Below are 18,922 nucleotides of genomic sequence, written 5' to 3' on the forward strand. Positions count from 1 at the left end.
GATGGATTGTCAGCATTTGGTGGAAAAAATTACTAGCAGGATTCATGTAGCATATGCAAAGCACCTATTCTATGCAGGAAGATTGCAAATAATCATGGCAGTACTATTTTCTATATACAACTACTAGGGTGTTGTATTCATATTGCCACAAAGCTTTTTGAAAGAGGTAAACAGGTTATGTAAAGATTTTCTCTGGGGAGCTATCGAAGGAAAGAGAAAACTAGCTCTAGTAACCTGGAAGAAAGTGTGTGTACCAGAGAAGTTCGGTAGGCTAAACATCAAAGGATGCAACGACTGGAATATAGCCTCAGTAGGTAAGTTGTTGAGGCAACTTGCTAGGAAAGAAGATATATTATGGGTAAAATGGGTGAGTGGTGTTTATATGAAAGAGGAGGAAAATATTTGGAACCATGTTCCATCAGGTGATTGCAGCTGGTACTGGAAAAAGCTACATGCTCTGAAGGAACAAATGGTAAACTGGTATCAAGGAGGGAAATATGCACTCACTGCTACAGGTGCCTACTCAGTTACTAAGAGCTATAATGCTCTACTGGGCAGGATGAATAAACTGGCTGAAGCTTATTTGATTTGGAGCTCAATCACAATTCCTAAACAAAGGGTGATTATCTGGTTAGCACACCAAGGTAGGCTACTAACAAAAGCCAGGCTTACCAAGCTGGATATTCCTATAGACGACCCCAAGTGTTATTTATTCACTGGTGATCCGGAGGAAACGCAACAATATTTGTTTGCTAAATGTGAGTGGACTACTGAATTAAGGAACAAGCTGAGTAATTGGTTGGGGATAAATATTCACTGTGGAGATGTGACATCTACCCTCAAATGGATTAACAGAAGAAAATGAAGCAAATTTAAGAAGGAAATAGTGGCTGCAACTTGGGAGGCTTTGATATATTATACTTGGCAAGCCAGAAATAGCAAAATATTTAGGCAACAGAATGTACAAGTGGATCAAAAATTAGTTCAGATACGAAGAGAGTTGTGTGAGCGATTGTCCATGCTAAAACACACAAAGAGAGCTGGTAGATGTCAGATTTTGATAGGAAAACTTTGTAACTAGAGTGATTTTTTTTTTTGCTAAGGTCTGGATGTTTGATCACTTCAGTCGGAAGGAGAGCAAACACTAGAGGCTCTTTGTCTGTAATTGAGTTGTTTTTGGAATGGTAATTTCACAGATTGTTACTAAAAATTTTTACTTGACTACAACAACAACAACCCAGTATATTCCCACACTGTGAGATTCGAAGAGGGTAAAATGTACATAGTCAATACCGCTACCTCCGACGAAGTAGAGAGGCTGTTTCCGATAAACCCCCGACTAATTTTTACTTGAATTTTATATTAAAATAATATTTTATTTTATTTATTCATTATGAATTTGAAGAGATAATTTATTCCTGTTATAATTTATAACTATAGTCAGTTCTCAAGAATGATAAAGTTAACACAATCAAACCACACCTATAAAAAAAAAGCTAAAAAGAATGTCAAATACTTCTCTTTATTTTTACTTATTTATTACAGTTTGGATTTTGCATGTTCTTTGGAAAATAATGATGGATATGAGTAATTTATTATAATATTTATATTAATTGATGTTTAGTCTAGCTTTTGATAAATAAGTAGCTAATATTAAAAATAAAACATAAAAAAAATGTTTTTCTCTTAATATGCCCATAAAAACAAATTACAAATGTAAGAAATATATATTTTTTTCATATTTTAGAAAGGACACAAGTACAACGAGAGTAAAAATTTTTTTAACCATTTTAGGGTTTAGCGTAAGGGTGGGGACACGCGTCGTTACAAGGACGTAAGCTCTAACTAAAGTTTTTGAACATGTGATTTGTGACTTTCGAGTTGTACTATATTTCAGAATTTTGATGAAAAGAACATGAAATTAATTTTCTTTTTCGGACAAATAAGGGACAGAGTATACACATAGGAGAAATTAAGGACGGATTCGACGGCGTATGTTACGCTGTGCCCTTAATCACATGATTAGTTATGTTTTTCTCCACTTTTATTATTGAGCTTTCTAATCATTCTTCAAAGTTTCATACAATTATTTATTTATTCTGTTTTGGGGGTGGGGAGTAGCAAGCTTGGTTTGCTGTCACATTAACATTCAACAAAAAGAGTTTTGCTTATCCATCAAAATTATACTATAATTTTTCAATGAACGACGAATATCAATCGATATTTCTCGGATTAAGTGGTTCCTCCACTATCAATTACGATAGTGGTAGTGATCAAAATCTTTCACTTTAACTAGATATTTCATATTTCAAATGAATAGGATTCTGCAATAGTAGGATTATTTTTTCTGACAACGAATTCAAATTATGAAAAATGAAAAACGTAACTTTGTATTCTCCTCCCCTTGTTAAGTTAGGCCCCCTATTGTCATTTCAATGAAAGTTAGGTGTAGGATCCATAAGTAAAAGCGCAATTATATCACCGAATTAGTGGCTCTTGGTTTCGTACATTAGTACTCCTACGTCCATTGAGATATTTTTTCACAAGTAATAAAAAAAATGATAATTTTGATATCTTTCTCGTTTGTTTTACTTATCACTAATTTTGATAATTTCTTTTTTCCTGTTTTACCCTTAACATTAATTATCTTTTCTCCAAATTAATATACTTTAGTAAAATAGTTATGTTATTAATTATTTTTCTTAATGGGTGTGCTAAGTCAAAATATGAGAAATAAAAATAAACGGAGGGAGTATATCACCTATAATTATTATAAGTCATCTCATTCATTCAGGCTGCCTTGAAAATAATTAACCCTTAATAACACAACAACAATAATATGTTCAATACAATTCACAAAATGAGGTTTGAAAAACATAGATTATATGCAAACTTGACCACCATCTCAGAGATAAAGCGGCTAGAACATAATAACAAGGATAATATAAATATAAATAATAAATTAGCTCTTTTTTTTTTTTTTTCTTTTGTATTGGACATAAATTTTCAGTCTACTGAAAATGAAGGGAGTAATGAACAGCCGAAAAGGAATGGTGCTACTCTATTATTGTCATTACAGATCAATTCGGCTAACAAGCTCAACTCATTCACAGAATCATAGCCTATTTAAATGTCCTTATTATTGAACCTTCTTTCTTCTGTTTCTTAATTGTCATAGATCTTAATCTACTAATGTTGCACTTGCTTAAATTTAAAGGACAAAAAGGAGAGGAAACTGAAACTCCCTATTTCAATTTCTGTACAGATGATTGACTAGACACAAAGTATAAAATACAACTCAGAGAAATTTCTGTTACTAAAAATCATCTCATCTAAGGATAAACGATAAGTTTAAATTGAAATTATTATTATTAAAATAAAACAACATACCATTCCTCTAAAGATGGACTAAAAATATAAGTATCACGTAAATTAAGACGAACAAACAAGGGTGTTGGGGATAGGACGATAGGGAAATAAAAAGGCTGGTCCCGTGTCCCCTGAGAGAAAGAAACGTCCATTTTCGCAGTGAGAGACATTTATCTAACAGCTCATGCGCGTTTTCTCTTATTGACAACTTACCTTTGATCCAAAATTTGAAATTTTATAAATTTATAGCAATCTCAAATTAATATGTAATAATCATTAAATTCACAGTTAAATATAAGTATATTTCATCATTTTCCGATACATATATAAATCGGAGCAAAAATTATTTGGTCGTGTAAACCAATAAATAAATAATGCAGTACCGTAAATCAGCTTTCTCCTGACACCTCTTGTTTGTTACATTGTCCTTGACTCAAAATATATATTTTCCTTTCAGATTCCTTTCTGTTTTAGTCCCCTTCTTTTTTACCACACCAAATGCCAATAGTATCACTTGCTGAGATGCAAGTACATTATTGTATATTGCATGTAGCAGGGGTATTTCTAACAAACTTAGGTAAAGGAGAGTGAAACTGTGGCATGCTTTTCCCTCCAAGTACAAGCACACTGCATACTGCAGCAGGGATACCATATGGTAAGGTAAGCTATATTAATAGTTGTCAACAAGAAGTCAAATTATTTCTTTAGAGAGTTTTGATTAGCTCCAAAATCAAAATCATTACTCAAGTACATGCAACACATTTATTATGAGAACTCACTACGTAGTCTAATTATCTTAATTGGTAGCAAGAATTAAGTATAAGTCTAAATGACTGTTTAATTACATAAAGGATCAGTACAAGGGAAGGGACTATAAGCCTTAGCATACACACTTCAAAATTGATGGTTTGGTCTAACTGAACATAAAATTAGCTAGTTTAACCTGTCCATCAGTTCCAATATATTGTAGCTGTAGACTCATCCCTGCTTAAAGGTGATCCACTCTGGAATCGCTCAGCTGTGAAGTCCCATAATGCTACACTCAGAATTCTGATACTGTGCATGGCTGTAAATACAAGAGAAACAGAATCAGTGAAAGCGCTATTAGGTTGATTATCTGTTGACTGGATATTAGTTCGAGAAAACAGCATGAATTCCATATTTAACATTCTGATACGACTTGTTGGAAACCATTGCCACCAAGAGCAGCGAACCAAAAGTGAAGCATGGTGGTGCTTATTGACCTTTTGGAAAATGTCGTCAAGCATCCATAAAGTATAAGGAAGATGGGAGTCCAACTGCCCAATTGCAGTCACAAGCTGACTGCACAAATTGTTACCAATATGACTAAAACAAACTTGGCCCCAGGCTCCCTAAATCCTGAATTAACACATCAAAATAAAGGCATCACAAAAAGAAATCCCTACTGGTCCTATTGAATTTTAAGTTCACTATCTGCTAAGTCTGATAGATTTTTTCCCCATTGAGATTTGAACATGAGACGTCATAGTTTTCATCCCATTTCAGTGGCTACAAGGCCACATCCTTGGGTTCTTGACTTCTTGTCAACTCCGATAGAGTCAATGTTGGAGATGCATTACCTTTCTTTTGTCTTCAAATATAAACTCAAAGTAACAGAATGATCTTATAGGTTAAGTAGTATAGACAAAGAAACATGTTTCATTTTTCACTGTTTGATAGACTCTTCGAAAACATGGTTGGGACGAATATGGTACATAGTTCACGGGAAGAGTTTGTCGACATAGGATCTCTCTTTATTTCTTGGAGATATCATGTTCAACAGGCATATAGAAACTCACAACGAACCTAAACAATGGATACGGTAGAGAAAGCTGAAGAACATGAAATTCGAACTAAAATGGCCCCCAATTATGCAAACAGAAGAGAGCAGGGGTACCTGTTGTTTCAAAGAAGGGAATTCATCCAATAGTGAGGCAAGAAGAGAAACTGCAAGGAGAACTGGAGAAGTAATATCAAGCTGCAGATGCTGAACTTTTATTAGCTACTCAAAACAGCTAACCACATCAATCTTCACTATCAGAGCTGGCCTCATCAGAACTATAATCGCTACTATCATCATCAATATCAAGCTGCACATGTCGAACTTGTATTGGTTCGGGCATTCTTGAAAGTCCTGGAGGAGGTACTGGTCGTGCTGGTGCCTCCTCGACCTTTTGAAGTGGACGAGAATCCACTGGAGGAAGAGCAATTGGATCGCCAGGTTTCCACCCAGGTGGAGGAAGTGGGAGATCAGTGGGTAACTCAACAGGCATGCCAGGTTTCCAACCAGATGGAACTACAATATTTGGAGGGACAAGGCCCTGAATTGCTGAAAGATTGGCAAGTGGGTTACTTTCTGCCAGAGGCTCAATGAGTCGCTCCAAAATATTCTCTTTGCCTTCATCTGTTTTAGGTAAACCAACATCAAGATCAGCAAAATTATATAATTGAGATGCACGCATTTGCTCATCCTGTGGAGCTGGTGGGAGTGCTCCCCGAAGAGGAGCTTGTCCACCACCAAATTCAGGTGGTGCAAAAGTAGTGTAACTTATCCTACGAGCATATGACAATATGTCAGATAATTTCAACTGAGTTGCCACAGTTGTTACTGAAGATTCTTCGGTATCATTTTCCAACTTGGCCCGTTTGGGACGACGATAATCAGAGTAATCATCAACAAGATTGTCAAGAACGCGCTCAGCTCCTTTGAGTTTGTTGGCGAAGGCAAGAATTACAGAATCATTTGACCTAATTTCACGGGCGATTTTTTGCTTCTCATCTTGAAGATCAAGAATTTCTTGTAGTTCGGCAACTGCTTCAAACAGCTGTGTCTGAAGAGAAGTAAACACAGAAAGGATTTCTTTTGAGGATGATGGGAAGGAATCTTGTGGAAATGGTGCTGCAGAAGGCAGAAATGAAGGGAAAGAACCACGAAAAGCACTAAGCCAATGGGACCGGTTAGGTGAGACTTCAAAGAGCCTCGAAGTAAGAGATGACATTTGAACGAGAAGAGACTGAGCTCTAGGGAGAGGTGGGAGAAGAGGAAGGAGCGTCGATGAGGTGGTAGTGGTAGTTAAGACATTTGCCTGTTGATTGGGTTGAAGAGGTTGCGACACTTGTGAGGAGAACTTAGGAGGAGGAGTTGTGCTTTGTAGAGAAGGTGAACTGGGAGTTGGCAGGCCTAGCCTGGCCGGCGATTGCAAAAGCTGGTGTTGAACATTCTGTAACATCTTCAAAGACCGCGGTTGAAAAACTAGAAGAGATAAAAAACATGGTCAACAAACAACTTTAGCAATGAAACACAATGTTTCTTAACTACAAAAAAAAACAGCATCTTATCGCCCTCTAACCCGAGAGAGTTAAGAGAGGGATAAGCAGACTCACATATGAAAGAGGACATAAGACTTCCAAAAGTCAAGCATTTAGGTTACACATTGAACATGCAAAATTGTTTACAACAACAACAAACCAAGTGTAATCCCACAAGTGGGGTCTGAGTCGGACGAAAAAAGTGTGTACGCAAACCTTACACCTGCCTTGTGACGGTAGAGAAGTTGTTTCCACACCTGCTTTGTGACGGTAGAGAAGTTGTTTCCAATAGACCCTCGGACATGCAAAATTGTTTATATAGCAAATATAAAAAATGATTCAATTAGCCTGAAACGGAGGTTTTAGGACGATGTAAAGGAAAATCAGAAAGGATACAATAAACCAATTGGAGATCATTAACTAGCAGTAATCAGAAACAACAGCAAAATGGAAACTGGTCTTGCTAATTTGCTCCAAAAAACAAATAAAATTTATAAGTGAAACCTATATATCTTTAATAAAACTATAGTAAGCCCAAAAAATGGAGATATTAAAAGAAAAAAAAGGACCAAAATAATCAACAATGTTACATGATGACATAAAAAAATCTCCAGATTTTTCGAAGTGGAAACATATAGAGAGTATACCTGCGTTTGCTGAAGAAAACCGAGAAAAAAGCTTCAGAGAGAGAGAGATCTGGAAGGAGAAAAATAAGCCAGAAGGCCTTCCAAGTTTCCAATTAAAAAAAATAAGTGGTCCTACAAACTTGTCCCTCAACTTCTCTCAATTGTGGAACAACTAGTTGTTCGATAACTACACCTAGTTATCGAATAACTATCAAAATTGTTCTATAACTGAAATAAGTTGTTGAATTGAAAAAAATAAAAAACTCAAAAAACTTTTAACCCTTCCACCCAATTTAAAAAATTTGGATGACTTTCACTTAATTGGACAACTTGTTTGTCCTTTTTAATTGAAAATCCCGATCTGAAGGACGGGCTGATTTGGGCAATGATATGGGTCAACTTGGAGCGGGTTAGGCCCAACTTAACCCATTACCAATATATAGATATTTACACAAATAGCCTCGAATAGACTTTTATTTTTAACCCATGTACATAAATTATACAGTTATTGAGAGTAATTCACTTTCCTTTTTTTTTTTTTTTTCCTATTTGATTAAATTCCCAGAGCATTTGTGCTCAATGTCGAAACTTCAATCTCAACTCTGGACGTGTAAATATACACTACTTGGTATTATTATGAGAAAAATATGTGAAAAGTGAAAATAGAACACTAGTCGGTTCGAAATAACATATTTGAATGTGAAACACTGATACAAAATATTGTTGCATGAAGGTATCATTTTTGTTTGGCATGAAAAGTAAAATGATGGTTGAATTAGAAGATGTAATGTAACTTGCTTTGGAGTAACCATAACGCCCCGTAGTCTTGAGAAGTATTTGATCAAAGAAATAGATGCTATCAATCATTATCATTAATCGAATTTAAAAGAAATGTAGTACTTACTAAACTTCAACGGTAATACGATAGAATTGGCCCCGGAAAAACTATCCACTCAGTTTTAGTACAAGTGGAATTAATCATCTCATCATCAATACATTCGATACAACTATCCACTCAGCTTTCGTAAGAACTGTAAGCTTCCACCCAAAGATATGGGACATCAAAAAGAATGATTTACTTTACTTTATATGGCCTAGCCCAATAATACAACGATTCGTGTGAACTAATTGTTACTCCAGCAAAATTGCCACCCAGATACGTGGGATCTTGAAAAGAACGAAGAAGCATCAAACGAATCACTTTTTTTTACGAGAAAACTGCTGATCTGATCTAACTTGGATGTCTTTCGTGAATACATTTGTAACAGCAAAAAGCATGAGGACAAACACAACTTGAGCACTCATAATTCCGAAATGACTAATGCTGTTTCCAATTTCCATCCAGCTTCCTTTATTTCGGACCTGTTACCAATCAAAAAACAAGTAAGATAGATCCTAATAATGATCCCCAGGTGGAGATAAATCAGTCAAAAATCACGAAATTGTTAGAGATTATGATAGAGAAGACTAGATTGGTACTGGGAATCTTACATTTTTCAAGCAAAATACATTGGATGGACCATAAGTGGAAAAGCATATGAGAATTACAGCATAGGAGGAATAAGACGACTACTTACCAGGAAGAAGAAATGGATTGTCATTACGTCGGAGCACAAGATAACCAAAAAATAGCATCCCAACAACGGAACTTGCACCAATTTAGTGATTGCACTAAACGCACATCTGCAGTTAATGCCCAACAACAAAATAAAAGTCATCCATGGTGCACAACTAGTCCCAGCAAGACCAAGAATTCCAACATACTTCTACTTGCATCAACACAAATTTCTCTTGGTCCGAAAATTCTAAAGGCTCCTACTCATGTACAAATACAGGTTCCTTTCATGCCCTTTGTTCTCAGTGACGATCAGGTAGTTCTTGTGCTCTACAAATAAGGCTAGACAAGATATGCTAAAGCTAAATTACGGGAGGATAAGTTTACCTTGTTCCAATGGATCCCAAATGACCAACAAATCATTATCAGAGGACATATGAATGTAAGTGTACGTAGATATAATGACGGTTTTCATTGGCACCAGAATGAAGATAGGGAAGCTATCTTAGAGTATGTATTAGCTTACCATATAGTATTAGCTAACACTTATTTTAAAACAGGGAATGCACTTAATAACTTTTAAGAGTGGAGTAATAGCCCTAGTAGACTCCTGGGTAAGATTTCCACCACAATCTTTGAATTACAGTGCTTTTTCATTGAAACAGTTAGTACGGAAAATTTGCAAGTTGTACTTACATGACAAGTATGAATGGTATCAACAACTTGAAAATAAGCAACGCTGCCATCAGAAAAGGCTGCAAAGGACAGGAAAGTCTCATATATCAGTATATCAGCATATACAACAAGAAGAACATACTCAGTATATTCCCACCAAGTGGGGTCTGGGGAGGGTAAGGGATTCATAACAAAGGAGGTTCAGTTCCACTTACACTGAAAATAGTTATGAACCGATAGACGGAGGAGATCTCAAAGCTTGCTATACTTGCAAAATTACCAGTTCCAAAGAAGGCAATATTGAAAAAGACCATCTAAAAAAAGCAGAAATTGCATCAGCAATTTAAGAAAAATATTTGGTTCAGAAGCAGACGTGCACAATTTGGAATCACCGTCAACAATTTTTACTCACTCTGACCCATAGTTTTTCTAGGTTTTATTTTCAAAGGCAACTTTGGCCCCGATCAGAACAATTTTAGGACTAAACTTCACAAATTCTAAGACGAGTGACAAAAATAATTTACCTTAAAAGCAATATGCTGCAGGTGTTCTGAATTTTTAAACAAAAATTTAAGAGTAAAGCAGCGACTACCCTCCTGAACTATGACCAAATTTGCTACGATACACTCCAACTTCACGGGGTCCTCTTACCCCCCAACTAAATTTTAGCATATTTTTGTCAACCTTTTTAACTGACGTGGCATCTTTTGTCAACCTTTATAGCTGACGTGGGTCCCATTTTATGTAATAAAGGTGTCATGTCAGCACAAAAGGGTGACAAAAATACGCTAAAACTGAGTTCAGGCCCCTATGAAGTTGGAGTATGTCGTAGCAACTTTGGTCATAGTTCCGAGGGGGTACAATTTTTTTTTTTTCTTTTGGGGGGAGGGGGGTACTGGATGCTTATCTCAAAATTTAATTAAAAAGTTTTGACTGAAATTGTGAAGCATTTTTCTTTCCTGGCTACACAATTAACTATGTGTAGCATGTGATTATGATCTAATTATCAATAAACTGTACTGAATAGATAAGGAACTAATGCACGCATGGAAGCAAGGAAGATGTACAGTAGCCAGGGAAGCTTCAACAAAACTATCTGGATATTTGCAAAGACAACAGAGCTTGATGTGTACCCCCTTAAAGTGTTAAATTAACAACGCTAAAAATGATGTCAGTGTCTATCTTTTTCCCAAAACTACAACATCATTAGAAAAGCAGAACGTAAAACTTACAAAGGTTAATGGGATCCTCATATCGCTTAACTCAAGGCATCTATTATCATCCTCCATGGATTTGACTGGAGTTGATGATCTGAACTTGTTTATATGGAGATAAGCATTTTCCGCCAGTATCCATGCTATGAGTGCAAGACTGAGAGCACCATAGAAGACTGCTTCATAGCTGCAGGAGATTCAGATGCTTTCAAATTCTGACTCATAATGTTATAAAAATTGAATCTGCTCCTAGCCTAAGAAAAAAATGATGGAGTTACCCGATTGATAGAAGCAGGAAGGGAGGTGCAACGCCAAGGAAAATGGAAGTCAGCCTGGACAAGAGACCAGTAGCCGAAAAGAGTGGGAGTATCATCGAGAAGCCTAAAGAAACAAGTCAAATGATAAATACAGGGTTGTTGAAATGGTTACAAAGAAAACAACAACAACATAGCCAGTGTATTCCCACAAAGTGGGGTCTGGGGAGGGTAAAGTGTATGCAGTCCATAGCACTACCTCTGATGAAGTAGAGAGGTAGTGGTAACACACCACTAGATAATAAAAGAAACAAGATTACAAAGAAAACAAAATACATGAAACTTTGATCAGGCTGAAGAACAGTAAAAGGTGAAACGAATAGTTATACGGAAAAACAAATCAGGAAAAGCTTCATAATAGTTTATCAACAAAATGAACCAAAAGAGCCTGAAAAACGAATGTTACTGTAACAAAGGACAGTCTGATATGCAACAAGGAGATACATTACCATACACTAGTAGTTGTCTACCAAAGATATTATTTCTTTATGACAGGACGCAGCCTAGTAATTATTCCTAAAATCACGTGTATGGTAATGTATCTCCTTGTTGCATATCAGACTGTTCTTTATGACAGGACGCAGCCTAGTAATTATTCCTAAAATCACGTGGAAGGGAGTTGTCATGGAAATATTACAATCTCTTTGGAATCTAAAGAAAGGTATGATGGAAGAAAATGATCTATATTGGTGATACCAATTAGTTCAGAATTAATTCTGGTCATGTTATCATGTTTACTTTAGGTCTTGTGCTTTCTAAGTGTCTTTTAGCCCTGGTAGAGATTTTACGCCAGTAGAAAATATACAAAATTTTTTGTTATTTTTATTTATTTTAAATTTTGTAAAATCTTGGTCTGAGATGAACATGAATGGGGAATAGTCAGCGAGGATTCTTATAGTTGATCCCAAATTGTTTGGAACTGAGTGTAGCTGTTGTATGACAGGATGCAACCTACATTACATAGACTCTTGTTTGAATTAATGCCATATCCATGTCTACACATTTATCATGGGGCACTAATACTGGTGAAGAGTCCAGTACCATAGGGAGCATCTGTCTGAGAGGGCAAATGTAAGTTTGGACAGCATGCCTTTATTTAGAACAATTATAAAGGAAATGTAAAATCTCACATTCACTGTTTAACATCCCATTGCGTTAAAAAAACAAACAATTGAAGGAAAAATGGGTGTAAAGGTTGCATTAATTGTGTTCATAGAACATCAGAGAACAATTCTAAGACTGAGCTACACTAGCACACGGATAAAAGCAAAAAAGAATACCAGCAATGAACCAATTCACCAGCTGATGGAGGACTAACAATTCCCGTTTCTCTGTTCTATGAGTAGTTGAAAGCCAAACCATCAGAGATGCTACGCCAACCAAAAGGATCTACTCCAAACGAAGAAAAAAAGAATTCCAAAATCTCTTAGTATAAGTTTTAAAATGACATACACAACATCGCTCAGAAATGACATTGCTTACCTGCAAGTGAAAGAGGAAGGGGAACTTGAGTTTCCTCGAGTTTTGTGCAACGAGACTAAGCCAGTATCTGTTATCTTTAGCACGAAGTTCCACATATCGAAGAACTACGCCAATTGTGATAATCATCACCGCCCCAGCAACCCTACATACAGAAGTTCAGTACATTGAATTCAATAGACCTACTACAAGTGGATCTGCAAGTTAAGATACTCAATAAGAAGTTACTTACACAAGCAGGGTATTTTCTGGAATTTGAGGGGGCATGAGAGTAAAAATCGACAAAATCCAACATGCCAGCCATACAAAGATTGGTATTCCAGATCTCATAGGTAATGATCTATACAGATAAAAAGGAACGGCAACCCCTGTAGTTAAGAAACACCACGTATAGAGTTTTCTATCTGTGAAGCTCTTCACCTGTAAGGTAACCACACACAGTGATTAAAGAATCCAGGCGCTCAAGAACAAATCCACTGCTGCCTACAGGAACATACATAGATTAGGAATAGAGCCCCACCAGAAGCTCAAGAATGATCACGGGAAAAACACCACTTGCAATGAGTTTAAGATAGTAATCATTAGCTCTCCCGCACAAATATCTGCACAATGCCTTGAGAAATTGATACTCACTAAATATTTGCGTCCACAGAAACATTGTCATCACGACATAAGCGTGATAAAGGGGAGGAGATTTTTCAACCAACAGAAGAGTGCATGCTATTCCCATTAACAGCCCTCCTAAAAGATGTACCTGCCATAGGAAAAGAACAAGAACTGGGGAATCAATTGGTCAGATAACAATTCTTTCTAGTATCGCCTTGCGAATGAGTATCCAAAATATCCATTTTTCTTTGTGTGTGGGAGGAAGATAAATGTTCTAATAACATCAATTTCTAAATGCTAAAATAATATAATAAGGATAAAGAACGAATGTCAATATAGGACCGTGATAATATAAGTTTTTAAGGTTTTCCCTTATGAAAAATCCCGGATGAGCACTTGATTCAATAGCCTAGTTGATCAAGCAGAATAGAGACAATATACACGCAAATGTGGTCCCCAAACTGGATGCAATTGTCACGAAACATTTTAGAAAGATCAGAAACAAGAAACTTTTGGGGTGGAAAGGAAAAAAAACAAGAGGAATAATATCCAAAGGAGCTTGGTATCATTACTCCCACTTAGCCCTTAGATTTAAATTTCTTCCCCTAATAAGTCTAGCTTTCTAAAGTTTTGTTGGAAAACCTCCTCCTCTCACTTACAATTCATAGATAAAGTGATTACAGTCTCAACTCTGAACTTTCCAGCATTAGGAATTAGATTTTCTTTTACGATATAGGAACGTGTAATTTTGGCATTTTAATATATGTCATTAGATGTACTCTATCTCGAAGAGGCAGCAACTGGACAACCCTTTGTATAAATCCACTTCGATTTAAAACCATATATCAACAGTCAAGATACTTTTATTTGGTTTCAGTTTGCATTGAGAAAACTACTTGAACTTGCACAACTAGAATACTTTTCACGCATAAAAGCATTTATATGTTCAATTTCCTCCCTTTTTCCTACTCATGTATATGCTCTCAACATCAAACAGACAGATAATTTCTTTTGAACCTTCCTTTTGCAATCCTCCTCTAACCAACACATACACACGCATATAGAGAAAAACAGGTACCTTTACGGTACTTATTGGATTAGGCACTTGCTCCTTGCGAAAAATAGTTGCAGGCAGGGATGTATAAGATTGCAAGACATGGAGTATCACATAGATCATCCAACCAACATAGCCGAGAGTAATGACAGTCATCAGCATCAACCAATCATATGTCTGGAAATAGTGAAGTCCTTGTAGTGCCAAGCTCCTAAGCTGTTCAGATAATTTCATTGCAGTTTCATACTCTTTGAGAGAAATCAGATGCTCGATTTGACGCAATAGTGATGAATAACTAGCCAAGGGTTTGAAAGGCTTGATGTATAACGAGGTCGACTGCTTTAACTCTATATGTTTGTCAAGGATGCTCAAAAAGGAAAAAGAAAAAGAAAAATCAAGACTGTTCTTCTTAGTTCTTTAAAAGGTGAAAACAGGACAAGCCCCAGTTACATTAATGAAGCAGTTAGGCATGATAGTCTAAACTTAATTTTATCACCTTTCCCCCTCTACTGGTCTAAAAATTCGTAACTTGTCCTAATTTTAATATATGTTCTACTTACATGAAAATTGTTCTACCAATTACTTCTATTTTGACCGACATTTTCTCTTGATAAGGTTCTATATTAACTGACATTTAAAACTATGAAAGGTGTGAATCGCAACAAAAAGAACATCAGGAATATACACATATAAGATGAGTGAGGCAGAAGGAGATTATAGTGAAAAACATTCTGAGTTATGGGGAAGGATACGTGACTTTTGAAGGAACTGATTGAGGATTTGCTTCGTATTGGCTAGCACAGCTTCAACTTCTTCTGCCTGGACATAAAAGTGATTGTAAAACCTGCCTTCGATCTCAATACAAAGAACCAGCAAACCAGTATATCTCTACCAATTCACCACACAGTGTACCTCGTACCGTGCAAAATAGACAGGGAACTTATAGTAATGCAGCTACCTTATTCAGATTCATGTACTGAAGAGGCAGATTGCCAACCGAGTTGACAGGACATGGCAGACCAAGAAGAGTGGACTGCAATTTTTAGAGATCATATCAGAGTCAGACTTTAGAAGAAGTTGATACGATAGAAAGGCATTTCAAAGATAAGACTTTCAGAAGAGGACAAGGTAATCAACCATCAGCGGTGCTATGTCAGCTTGATTAACATCAAACCTCGTCATGCCACTGAGGCCCCATTCTGTGGGTGTTTCTGTATCATGCAGATGGTCATCAATAAAGCGGGCAGTATTTTCATGATGATCACTGCGGGAAATTGGCAAGGGGTCCCCGACGCCTGCTCCCCATACCACAAGAGGTGTATCTGTGTTTGTTGGGTGTCCATCTCCATGACTCCCTGTACCAGAAATTGCTATGAATCAATATGCTACATTGCACTATCGTTGCTAAATCATAAAATAAACAAGGTAAAAGATCCAGGTAATTAAAGACAAGCATCACTTGCTGGGAATTTGAAAAGAATTTCTATCGTGGGAAACAGTTCAACTAGTGTGCTTAGTGTACATGTCAAATGATCAGATATATAGACTGTTTTCTATGCTGTGTTTTGGTCAAATGTCTATTTATACTCATTGGGGAACGGAAAAACAATTTGAGCATCAATTCAAACCTTTGTCGCTCATTCCATGATCTGCTGTAAATATATATGCAGTCTGATTGTCTTTGTAGTAGTCCTGCATAAGATTGTAAACCTTTTCCGCTATCTTGTCAACCACTTTAACATTATTTAGATAGATGGACGAAAACGGCTTGTGTGCATGACCATTGGAATCACAGCCAAGCAGGTGCAGAAAAACAACAAGCTTGTCTTGTTCGAGTAGCTGCTTCAATTTTGGGTCTTTAGTGGAACTATTCAAGAGGTTCTGGAATTGATCGAATGACCACTCATCCAAAAATGAAGCATCTGCATGTAAACACTATCAAATTGATAAATTGGTATTTGGTAAAATGGCAAACAAGAACAGAAATGAAATAGTGTTAACCAAAACAGATACTTAAAAAACTATAGCGCACCAGTTGCGAAATCCTCAAATTCATGTGGATACGAATTCCAAGTGCTATGTGGCAAGGCACCACAGAATATAGGAACAATATCTGGGCTACCATAGGAAAATATATGCCGGCTTTGATTAAATACTGAATCGAACTCAACCGGATTTGCCTTCCAACCTGCAAAATCATTCAGCTTGTTGAGGTTCAGCGCCAGGTAGTTGCCTAAACTAGTAACTGCACCTGCTCAAGAAATATATAAAAGCCTTACCTTTAGTAACAGCACTAGGATCTTCATAGAATCCAGCAATTATAGCAACATGTCCTGGCCTAGATTCTGTTGGAGGACGAGCATGTGATACTCCCCATCTACCTTTTTTCCTAATAATGCTCCTCAAAAATGGAGCTCTATAACCTCCCTCCGAGTCCGGCTCGTAAAACTTATCAGCCCGTAAGCCATCCGCTACAATTAAAAAAAAATTAACAATAAATTAACTCATCACCCAGTGGCCAGTTAAATGCAAGAAAACATAAACATGAGCTGAATATTGAAAATATTCATTGCGGCAAATCATCGAGCAGGTTGTGTGCAAAGTACAACGCACCAACCAGTAGAACGAGACGTTTAGCTGGGGCAGCAAAACGAGGTGGGACAGGTTCCATTCCATGAACAATAGGAGTTTTGAAGTAAATGTCGAAGATACTGAGCATGTAAACTGCATGAAGTATTACACCAAGAACCACCAGCCATTTTTCTTTTCTGCTTAGCCATTTTTGCTTATTCCGAGCAGTATTAATGGTGGATCTCCGACCATTTTTTTCTCCGACTCCCAAGATCCCATCGATCCTCATGACCTGTGCATCTACTAATCACTACTACGTTTTCCAATTCTTGATCTGTAGCGGTTCAGGTGTAATTCAGATTAGTTACTAATTGCTACTATTAAACAACTCTGTTAAACCCAAATTTCGAGTTATTAGTGTAGTGATTTTGACTAATTCTGTGAACAGTTATAGGCTCATCTTGCGGCTATATATGGTATAGTTTATTATTCGAAGACGACCCTTTTTATTAGTATTTATTTTTAAGAAAAAAGAAAGATTCAACTTTTGAAGAACAATGGCAATTTTCTATAAATCTTTATTTTGAGTTTTTGCAGTCATTTTCATAACTCAAATACTCGCTCAGTTTCACAGTGTTTCAAAATAAGAAATGATTCACAATTCAAAGTAAATGTTGGAAAATGTGTATTGGGAGTGATATATCGTGTCTTTACTTTTTAAAAAGAGGGTAAAAATGAAAAAATGTGATAAATTTATATCTTTACTTTTTTTTTTCTTAACATGTGTGTCAAAATTTAACAATTAACTTATTATGAAACGGAATTAGATGGGACCGTCAGTTTCATGCTACGAGTTTTTAGCCACATTTGTAAAACACTACGCAAGATTACTACTTTAATTAATGCGAAAATAGAATTGATAATAGTAAAATATCCTTTTGAATAAAAATATTCCTAATTCAACCACGGAGAAGTATTAGTTCAGAAATTGTTCCTTCATTTTGAACTTATAAAGGCTTGAATTCATGCCCATGAGTCCTTCGTTGACAATCTTTTGAGTTTTAATAGAATTTGTTGGAGGTACTTTTATCCAAACTTTTCTGGTGTGAAAAGAGTGCTAAATGTTCATGGGAGAGTTTTATTCATTTATAATTTGATCAATAAACTTTAATCATTAATGGATTAAAAAGTAAAAAATAAAAAAAAATCAAATTCTGCAAATCGAACATCACTTGGTTACACTATTTAAATAACAGTCGACGATATATATTTGTATGCATAGACAGAAGATAAATGCAAATTGACAATGGCTTCCATGACAACGGAAATTGAATACTGATACAAATACACATGCATCTTAACTGACAACAAGAAAACAGCCACAGGTCACACTGCAACACCCATAACTTGGGAATCATGAAACATTGTACGATCGAAAATCAAAGTTTCAAACTCTCTGTTTGAGGACAAGAAGAAACATGGACAAACCAAGGCTCAGAAAACCAAGCAACATTTGCTGAGTCGAGACGAGCACATTTGGTGATGCATTAGAGTTGTCTGAAGGGCCCCCTGGTGTAGGGGTTGGTGCTCCTACTTCTTGTGCTCTTACAGCTAAATTAGCCATGAAGACAAGCATAATTGCTGCTACAAAAACAAACCTTTGAAGAGCCATCTTTGTCGATTTGGAGGAAATTAAGGTTGCTGTTCGAAATCTGCATGTCTCAAGGTTTTCAAACAAGCTATTTATATGAAAATGCATGCCCTTTACTATTTGTTTATAATCAATGGAGTCGATGGCATTAGAAATAGAGCAAATTCTTCTTGTCTTTTTCGATAGTTGCATTACATAAAGCACTTGATTAACTGGCAAAAAATCGCCAAGTGGCAGAAGCTGACGACTTGTAATATCGAATTATGGATTAATCAAGGCTGTTACCAATTACTGCTTTTATCGATTCCTTTACAACACAGTAATGTTGTAAGTTGTAACTTGTCCATTTGGGTCAGCTTTCAGTTATCAAGTTTATCTTCTTGCTCTTTACCCTAATTTCAAATCAAGACACAACGAGGGATAACCAAATGTAATATGCCCATTGCTCTCACTCCTAGTTGGACATGAGTAATAAACT

At 36.3% G+C, this 18,922-nt stretch overlaps 2 protein-coding genes across 6 annotated transcripts; both read right to left on the reverse strand.

The window, feature by feature from the left end:
- Positions 1-4,108: 4,108 nt before the first annotated feature.
- LOC107860607 (mediator of RNA polymerase II transcription subunit 4) lies at positions 4,109-7,639 on the reverse strand. Of its 5 annotated transcripts, none has more exons than XM_047407569.1 (4): positions 7,347-7,534; positions 6,927-7,047; positions 5,288-6,643; positions 4,109-4,435 (listed from the first exon to the last, which is right to left on the reverse strand). In XM_047407569.1, exon 3 carries the CDS (start codon positions 6,618-6,620, stop codon positions 5,415-5,417), a length of 1,206 nt encoding a protein of 401 aa, XP_047263525.1. In that variant the 5' UTR covers positions 6,621-6,643; positions 6,927-7,047; positions 7,347-7,534; the 3' UTR covers positions 4,109-4,435; positions 5,288-5,414. The 5 variants fall into 5 exon arrangements, with proteins under 5 accessions (XP_047263525.1, XP_016561499.1, XP_016561496.1 ...); XM_016706013.2 differs by having other exon boundaries at positions 6,916-7,047; positions 7,347-7,532; XM_016706010.2 differs by lacking the exon at positions 6,927-7,047 and having other exon boundaries at positions 7,347-7,635.
- Positions 7,640-8,161: 522 nt separating this feature from the next.
- LOC107860608 (GPI ethanolamine phosphate transferase 1) lies at positions 8,162-17,338 on the reverse strand. Its single transcript, XM_016706016.2, has 18 exons — positions 16,836-17,338; positions 16,502-16,693; positions 16,255-16,410; positions 15,851-16,144; positions 15,360-15,577; positions 15,181-15,255; positions 14,975-15,041; positions 14,247-14,569; positions 13,083-13,316; positions 12,795-12,982; positions 12,566-12,707; positions 12,364-12,472; positions 11,048-11,150; positions 10,788-10,956; positions 9,771-9,869; positions 9,577-9,635; positions 8,903-9,008; positions 8,162-8,687 (listed from the first exon to the last, which is right to left on the reverse strand). Exons 1-18 carry the CDS (start codon positions 17,080-17,082, stop codon positions 8,523-8,525), a joined length of 2,946 nt encoding a protein of 981 aa, XP_016561502.1. The 5' UTR covers positions 17,083-17,338; the 3' UTR covers positions 8,162-8,522.
- Between the last annotated feature and the right edge of the window lie 1,584 nt (positions 17,339-18,922).

Source organism: Capsicum annuum, chromosome 2 (assembly GCF_002878395.1).
Source record: "Capsicum annuum cultivar UCD-10X-F1 chromosome 2, UCD10Xv1.1, whole genome shotgun sequence".
Classification (NCBI taxonomy): domain Eukaryota; kingdom Viridiplantae; phylum Streptophyta; class Magnoliopsida; order Solanales; family Solanaceae; genus Capsicum; species Capsicum annuum.